This window comes from Rhincodon typus, chromosome 24 (genome assembly GCF_021869965.1).
Source record: "Rhincodon typus isolate 14 chromosome 24, sRhiTyp1.1, whole genome shotgun sequence".
Lineage (NCBI taxonomy): Eukaryota > Metazoa > Chordata > Chondrichthyes > Orectolobiformes > Rhincodontidae > Rhincodon > Rhincodon typus.
This window is the reverse complement of record NC_063355.1, coordinates 40,914,335-40,923,553: the sequence shown is the minus strand read 5'-3', so window position 1 is coordinate 40,923,553 and position 9,219 is coordinate 40,914,335. Positions and strand designations below refer to the sequence as shown.

General features: G+C 38.4%; 1 protein-coding gene across 3 annotated transcripts in view; it reads left to right on the top strand.

Moving 5' to 3' along the window:
- The first annotated feature begins 1,043 nt into the window (after window positions 1–1,043).
- gnb1l (guanine nucleotide binding protein (G protein), beta polypeptide 1-like) overlaps window positions 1,044–9,219 on the top strand; it is a 28,076-nt gene continuing 19,900 nt past the window's right edge. The window contains exons 1-4 of one of the 3 annotated variants that reach the window (XM_048611655.1): window positions 1,098–1,172; window positions 3,597–3,649; window positions 5,050–5,128; window positions 8,476–8,608. In XM_048611655.1, coding sequence (XP_048467612.1) covers window positions 5,095–5,128; window positions 8,476–8,608 — 167 coding nt within the window. In that variant the 5' untranslated portion in view covers window positions 1,098–1,172; window positions 3,597–3,649; window positions 5,050–5,094. Of the gene's footprint in view, window positions 1,173–3,596; window positions 3,650–5,049; window positions 5,129–8,475; window positions 8,609–9,219 lie in introns of all 3 variants that reach the window. The other 2 variants (XM_048611656.1, XM_020536188.2) reach the window with 2 other exon arrangements.

Sequence of the window (9,219 nt, the reverse complement as noted above, 5' to 3'; positions counted from 1 at the left end):
GTTGTCTCGGGGTCTTTGATAATGTTGGCTGCCTTTCCGAGGCATTGAGAAGTGTGGATGGAGTCAATGGATTGCGTGATGGTCTGGGCTGTGTTCACAACTTTCTTACAGTCCTGGGCAGAGCGGTTGCCATACTACAACCACTCCCTCTACAACTGACACTGAGTAGCAGCAGTGTGTACAATCCACACAGTGCATTGAGAAATTCACCTTGGATCCTTAGACAGCATCTTCAAACCTGTGACCACTTCCATCCAGAAGAACAAGGGATGGCAGATACATAGGAACCACATTGCCTGCAAATTGTTGCCAGGATTGGAGGGTTTGAGCGATAGGGAGAGACTGAATAGGTTGGGGCTGTGTTCCCTGGAAAATCGGAGGCTGAGGCGTGACCTTAAAGAGGTTTATAAAGTCATGAGGGGCATGGATAGGGTAAATAGGCAAGGTGTTGTCCCTGGAGAGGGGGAGTCCAAAACCATAGGGAACAGGTTTAAGGTGAGAGGGGAAAGGTATAAAAAGGTCCTAAGGGGCAACTTTTTCCACAGAGAGTGGTCCGTGTGTGGAATGAGCTGCCAGAGGAAATGGTGGAGTCGGGTACAATTACAACATTTAAAAGGCATCTGGATGGGTAGATGAAAAGGAAGGGTTTAGAGGGATATAGGTCAAATGCTGGCAAATGGGCATAGATTTATGTAGGATATCTGGTTGGCATTGCTGAGTTGGACCAAAGAGTCTGTTTCTGTGCTGTATATCTCTATGTCTCTAAGTTGCCCTCCAAGCCACCCACCACCTTTACTTGAGTATATATATCACAGTTTTTTCAGTGTTGCTGGGTCAAAATCCTAAAACTCCCTCCTTAACTTCATTGTGGTTCTACCAATGATGCATGGACCGAGCAATTCAAGAAGGCAGCTCACCACCACCTTCTCAACAGCAATTAACGCCCGCATCCCGTTAACGAATTGAAAAATCCACATTTGTTCATTTTTCTGTAATATATTTGCATGAACTTGATGCAGTTGCATTGTACTGTTGAATGTCTGTACCAGTTGGTGTAGTTGACTAACTGAAGCCTTTTTTTCTAGGAGTTTTAAAAGTGCATGCTTTTCCACTTCATAACTGAATACCACCATATAAGCATAATTAACCTTTCGGAGTGAAAAAAAATCTAGGTATGTATGAATTAATAGATGTTTAGATGTTTTACTTAAAGGAGTAATATGTTTTATGCAGTAATAGTTGCCTGACTTGAATCTAGAGGAATAGTGATGAAGCTATAATGATATGACAGCTACGTTTGACTATCACATCCTCATGAATTACTTTTGAAGTGCAACCACTTGTTAGGTAGGCAAATTACTATAAGTACAATGTAAGCTCTCACATTAGCAAATAAAACTAATATTTGGCTGGTATATTACATAAAAACATAAGAACTAGGAGCAGGAGTAGGCCGTCTGGCCCTTCGAGCCTGCTCCGCCATTCAATAAGATCATGGCTCATCTTTTCTTGGACTCAGATCCACTTACCCGCGTTCTCACCGCAACCCTTAATTCCTTTATTGTTCAAAAAAAATCTACCTTTTCTTTAAAAACGTTTACTAAAGTAGCGTCAACTACTTCACTGGGCAAGGAATTCCATAGATTAACAACCCTCTGGGTGAAGAAATTCCTTCTCAATTCAGTCCTAAATCTGCTCCCTCTAATCTTGAGGCTATGCCCTCTTGTCCTAGCTGTAAGGGGTTATATTTTATTATTTGGACATAAAGTTAAAGAGGGAATATAATTATGATCCCATGTCAAAGAGTCTTTAGAGAATTCCTACTTAACAGTTGTGAGCTAGAAACAGTGGAAAATTCTATCACTGTTCTGTTTCACGTATGTCCTCATGCTGATCTGAGCTGAGAAAACCTTGAACAGTTTTATTGGAATTTTTTCTTGCGTTATTTGAACAATGCTGGCTTATCTCTGTCTGCTGCGTTTAACTTCTCTTCATTTTATTGATTATAAAACAGAACTTGTAATTTTGACCTGGCATAAACAATCTGAAAGAGTTTGTCCATCACTCAGAAATCAGGAGTTTATTTATCATGCTAAGATCTGTCAATGGCAATATTTAATTTAGCAGAAAGATGTGATTGTAAAAGGCCACATTTCAGCTCACAGGATGTTCAGTCTTCACTTTGAAAGTGTTCCCTGCATTGGGTGCCAGAAAATATATTTGGTGTTCAATTGACTTGTAACAATCCCATTAATCTTTGAGGACCTTGTGACATTTTGTCTTTGGACTTGCTATGCAGTTCTTCAGCTCAGTTGCTTGTTGTACCAGAGACTGCAGGCCAAATGCAGATCTAAGCTGCATTTTGTTGCCTTTGGGCATTAGACAGTAAGACATTTTTTTAAACTACATGATGAGCTTTAATTTCATGTCATCAGTAGTAAATTTATTGATATTGCAGTACCAATACGGCAGTTTACGTTTGAAAGTACATTTTCAGTAGGTGCTGCTGTATTAAATGTGAATGGGTCTAGGCCCGAAACGTCAGCCTTCCTGCTCCTATGATGCTGCTTGGTCTGCTGTGTTCATCCAGCTCTACACCTTGTTACCTGTAGTTTCATCCTGTTTTTCAGGCATTTCTGGTAAGGCCCTTGTATATATGACCAGCTATTGTTGTGCTTGTTTTGAAATACTTTTAGACGTCACCTTGTTTCACAAAGAATTTCTAATGATAGGTGGAGGAAGAAGTTGCATTTTTTTTTGATGCCAGGATATATTGCCTTGTACATCTTTTTGTAAAAAAGATTTTGTGGGTGCTTGACTATGTAAAATACGTGACAGGTTACTACAATTTGCAGTGCACTATTGTCAGACATTGGAGAAGGGATTTTGGAAGACTTTTTGAATGAACCTATTCTATTTAATTTAGGAAGTAACTTTTACTTTTCCCTTTGTCCATTCTGGGTATGCCATCAGCCATGATTCAGCCAGGTGCATGTGGGCTAGCTAATGCAGGATTTGTGATCGCACCATTCAAACCATAGACAGGAGGCACACAGAGCAGTTTAGAGAATTCCACTGCTAGTGATTTTTTTTTCTCTTCCAACTAGTGAGGTACCTAGAAGTCAGATCTGAGTCTAATTCTATTTAACATCATTTAGTCTGATAATAATGTTATTTCAGTGTCTAAATGGTATGTTTGCTATGCATGAAAAGCTGTTGACTGTGTTGAAACTTGTATTTTCAAGGAATATATGGTGTGAATTTTATGCTTCCCTCGAACTTGATTTATTTTATCTGAATTACACTTGTTTTGTGAGCAAGTGTGACCATATTCTACTGAGATCGACATGTAATTTGAGCATTACTAAACATTGTAGAATGGAGATAGTAAGGACTCCAGATGCTGGAAGCTGGAAGTAGAATGGATATGTTTTCAGGTCTACCTTCCAGGTTGTGTACACAAGTGTGTTTTACGTTCTTAATTGTAACTGAGTGGTGTTGTTTTCAACCAGTTTATGCTCGCAATTCAATGGTTTATGGCTTGTGGTCTCAGAGTATGTGTTGAGGGATTAATGATTGTGACCTGTTCACTACAGGTTTTGACTGGTGATAATGGTTAATTGATTACTGGGAGATAATCCAATCTGAGGTTAGTTATTTTTCAAGTGTGTCCATTATTTCCTATGGGTTTTGTAATTTCTTGTGTACTATTGTCTCATTCACTACTGGTTGTCAAAGTTTATAAATTAGAACCAGTAATGAAGCTTCCTGTAAATTAGCTATTTGCAATTGTGTAATAAAAATAAGTGACATTGATCAGTATTTGAAAATCACATAATTTCTTGACAAAAACTTTATGAATGGGAAGTACAATTGGCAAAATATTTGTGTTGAATTCAAAAACTTCATCAAATTTCACCAGAATCTGTTTTCAAACTTTATGTAAATCCCCAGATTACAGACTCCTCTATAAATGCTAATGTGTAACACAATCGTAGCTTTTTGATTCTTAATCATCTATCCTACCTTTGTCAAAATGTGGGATTTGCACAGAGTCCGTTCTCCTGACAGTGATCATTTTTCTTTTGCTCTGCCCTTGTGCCGTGTTTTGTTATGAATGTGTTTTAAAGGTTTGGTGTACCATTTACTCCATTTTAACGTACAATAGCTAATCAGTATCCTTCTACAGCGGTAATTTGTGAAATAATGCAGGGGTCAAGAAAGTCACTGTCAGTCATATGGTTGCATCCACTCCCGAGAATGCATTGCTGGTATGCGGCTATGGGACCTGGATCTTTGAAGCCTGGAAAAATTGCCAAGCAAGCTCTTCCAAAGACTGGGTTTGATAGTGGTTTCAATTGAATTGGGGTCTCCAGTCTCTCTGGTGCTGACAGAAGCCTGAGCATGTGATTATTTCTGATTTAATAACATAAAGGGGAAACGAGCTTTGGCTGATAATTAGGCCTAATTAGTGAGAATGTGTTGATGGACAAGCCATCATATGGTCACAAGGAAACAAACTTTCTTTATCCAAGGCTTAGAGTCAGGTTACAGTTCCTGTGTTATCTGCTTCGGCTGACTACAAGGCTGATTCTTGGTTACTTCAAAGAGGAATGGGATCCCACAATATATAGGATTGGGATGAGAATATTGAAAAAGAAAATCTCTTTTTATTCATTCCAACTAAATTAATTCCTCCTCCTCTTCTCTCCACCCCCCACCTCCGTCTCATCCCTCCCCCATCTTAAATTATCACTGTCTTAAAGTTTAAAGTACTGAAGTGATCCAGTTTCAGCCTTGGAAATGCAATGAATAAGAATCTGTGCTCAATTGATTACTCATTTAGTCTGAAGCTGCTTATTGTCTTTTGCGAATATGGTGGACTTTGTCGTTTTCATTTGTTTTTTTAAGAATCTGTTTTCCTTGCCTTTTTGCAACCTGTAGGCCCTCAATACAAATTACTAAAAATACAGGTGCTGTGTTCTGATTGACTTCTGTCTTCACCACTGAGTAAACCTACAGCTAAAAAGTTAATGTTTTTATTTTCAGATTAAGGCAATATATTGCAGACAGTCTCCTATACTAGCAGAGTATATGAAGTTACAACAGTTGAACGTCAATCAACATGATAAGTTTCAATACTATTTTTAAATCTAATTACAATGAATATTAACAGCTTCTAACAATATAATATGAATCACTTTATGGCACTGACTCTTTAGCCATGTCAACAATATGAAATTAATTGCTTTGTGTAACACTAAAATAGTATATTTTGTGTTAGTCAAATGTTGATAAGTGAAAGCCTTTTAACAAAAACTCTCCTCAAAGGAGAAGTAAACTAGCACAAGATATACTTCCTAACATTTAAGAGTGAATGGCTGTGAGAACAGCTATCCTAATCGTTCAACATTTACTTAGGAAACATTCCATGGCGCTGGCCTTAATTAGGGAGGCTGGGCCGACAAATCTGCATGGCTGACAGATTAGCAATGTACAATTAAGCTAGGGCTCCTTAACCAAGCACTTTTCTAATCAAGACAGGATATCCAGTTCTTCTAGACATTGTTGACATTACACACAGAAGTGAACTCACATGAAGGTTTGAAAAATATCACGAGATTCCTTGTTTAGAAATAAACAAATGTTTATATGCAGTTTTTACACCCTTGACCTGAAGACCTTGAATAACCCATCCAGAAGATAGGCTAGCATGTGATATGCACATCAGACATGATGTGTTAAGTCATATGTGTTCCTAAAGGAGCACCATGATGTATCTCTGCATGTGTGGATGCAGTTGCAATGCAATTCAAACACTCTCAAACACATAATTCCTCTGGTTGGAATTTGTTGCTTTATTTCTGTCAAAATGGCCAAACTCACAATTAAGAGGAAAATGATTTGAGTTCTTTTACTGATTTATATCAGATGACAAGAATGTGAAATTAAGAGAACTAAAATTTTGCTCAGTAGTAACTTTGCTGATCTTCAAGGCTGGGGAACGTGAACAAACTTGGATAGGCCAGTCTCTCAATTTTCCGTCTACAAATTCCCTGTACATACTGCATGGAGCTAGGCCTGGACACTATTGTGTACTGTTTTGTAGCAAGTTATTTGTTTGGAGCAAAACTGAATTAAATCAATAATCAAATAGCATACTGTGAACCTGTGCATAGATTTCCATTGCCTCATCTGGCAGTAATGTTGCTAAACATGTGTCACACTTGCACCTGATTGGCAGAATTGTGTTTGGTAAAATTAGGAGAAATCACGCTTAAATAGTGTGAAACATGCCATACTAGTAAGCAAGTAGCAAATTTACATCAAATTATGCAAGTGGGGCCAGAGTATGGACTGAAGAGGATGGGATCTTAAGGCACAGTGGTAGTATCCCTACCTGTGTGCTAGGAGATCCAGACATAAGAAACACCCACCTTTATTGAAATAAGTATTGGCTGAGGTGGCCATCTGCAAAATATTTGAATCAATTTAGCTGTGAAGAAAAGGCTGGATAAACTTGGGTTGTTTTCATGAGAACATAGGCTGAGAAGACACCTGTTTGAGGTGTGTAGGATTATGTGGGGCATGGACAGGATGAATAGAAAGCAGTTGTTTCCCTTAGTTAAGGATCAGTAATAAGGGGGTATTATTTTAATGTGAAAGGCAGAAGGTTTAGAGGGGATTTGAGGAAAAATTTCATCCAGTGAGTAGTGGGAATCTGGAATGCTGTGACTGGGAGGGTGGTTGAAGCGAGAAGCTTTGCAAACTTTAAAAAGCACTTGGATGAGTACTTGAAATGTCATATTGTTGAAGGTTATGCGGCTGAGTGCTGTAAAGTGGAACTAGTGTAGATTTAGAATAGTTTTTTTTGTTGGTGCAGACTTGATGGGCCAATGGGCCTCTTCTCTATTGTATGATTCTACAATTTTTCTCAACATTTTAGGAAAGTGGGCGTTGGGATAAAGATTTACCTGGTGCTGAGGGAATGTCCTCCTGTAGTTGTACTTCTTTGGATAACTTTTTTTAAAAGGTGTCCATACCATTATTGGGCCACTGATGTCTTACAAATATTTTAAATTGCTGTAGTTCATTCTTCCCTTCTGAGATTTACAGTTTGTACTTTACTTTTGAACCCTCCCATTTTGCACTATTGGCTGTGTTTGCAGTTATCGGTATTGGATATGTCCATCCATTTTTCAGGTAATAATGACTTGTGTCTTGCCATTTTTCCCCTATGGGGATTTGTTTAAAGGTACAGCTTGGGCTATTATGTAATGTTTGATTTTGATGCATTGCACATAACGTTATGTTAGGTACATTATGTGCAAGTATGGCAGCTATGAAAATCTGAGAATGTGTACCATTTGAATTCTTAAATGTGTGTAATGGAACATAATATCAAAATGAGCAAAATAACTGAAAGTCAGAGACGTGGTCAACTGTGAAACATGACTGCAGATTACTTTTGGATATTTACAGGTAAAATGTATAGATGTTTATTTGATCAAATTTTATATGGAGAGATAAGAAGTGTAGTTTTCAAAGTTAGGATGTAACCTGCTCTGTGCATGTTCATCTTTAACAAATATAGGAATACATTCCTCCTTCAATACAACCATGAAAGTATCTTGCCTTCTTTTGGCAATTCTCCTTAATTGCTTGGAGAAAATCAGAAATTCATGAAATGAAAAGTTGTCAATGTGAAATTGTATTTAACTATTCAATTGCAGAGGACAAGAGGGTGACTTTACTGATTATATAACTGTGTGTTATCCCAGCAGAATCTGCTTTGATCACTGGATATGGATGCTGTTAGAGCAGTGTTTTCTGCCACTGAGCTACCTTCATGAACTGCTGCAGTTTTTTTGGGTGTAGGGTCACCCACAGTGCTGTTAGGAAGTTCCAGTCTTTTCATTCAGAAACTGTGAAGGAACAGTGATATATTTCCAAGTCAGAATGGTGTGTGGCTTGCAGTGGAGCTAGCAGCTTGTTGCATTCCCATGCATCTGCTGCCTTTGTCTGTCTAGATGATGGAAGGTGTTGTTGAAAGAGCTTTGGTAAGTTACTGTAGTGCATCTTGTAGATGGTAAACACTACTGCAGCTGAGCATCAGGTGCTGAAGTGAGTAATTGTTGAAATTGGTGCTTTGTCCTAGATGACAATGAGGTTCTTACATCTTGTTGAGCTGTATACATCAATGAAAATGGAGAGTATTTTCTTACACTCCTGACTTGTGCTTTGTAGTTGGGGTACAGACTTTGGAGAATCAGGAAGTGAGTTACTCCCCAGTGAATATACTGATAAAATGCATTTCTCTGTTCTCTTGCGGTAACATGCTATTTCATTAACTCCTCAAAAATTCAAGAATATGCACTTGTGCAGCAATTGACATAGCTAATCCTTTTGAATTAAGAAATACTGGATTCATTTTAAAACCGTTGTTTTATTGCTCATTGTGTGGTGTCTCTGCAGATTTCTCTGGTAACTCTATGGCCTTACCACCCCCTGATCCAAAGTTTGTGCTTCGAGGAACTGGAGCTTCAGTAAATACTCTGCATTTCTGCTGCAGTGATCAGGAGGACTGTGATCCAATACTCTTCTCAGGGTGAGATACATCTCTTGTGCTGCACAGAGTAGTGTGGTTTGTGATGCACCCTAAAGCCAACAGGGTGGATTAAATTCCTGCACTGGCTGAGGTTACCATGAAGGACTCTCCTTCTCAATATCTCCCCTCACCTGAAATGTGGTAACCCTCAGATTTAATCACCACCAGTCATCTCTCTCTCTCTAATGAGAGAGCTGCATTACTTATGTAACTAATACGATGGTCTATTTCCCATTGTATTAAAGTGAAATAATTCTCCTACCAGTGCTGGAACCCTGTGGTGTGCTGCCATATGCAGGAAGATCTTTGAACAAACGTACCAGCAACTGTTTATTGTGATATTTCCAGAACATTCCATTGCAATAATGCCATTAGGCAACAGCCTTTTTTGTAACATTCTTGACTTTTAAAATTTGCAATACCCACACAATGCACTGTGTATACTTATGTGAAAGTCAACCCTGTGGTCTTGACAAAAATAAACTTTTCATGTACCCCATGTAATATTTGACCTAGCTTTTACGGGATCAAGGTCAAAAATTTTCAGAAGTAAAATGTAATCCTGGCTTTTTGGTCTATTTGACAGCAGTGTTGCTAATAAGATGAGTACT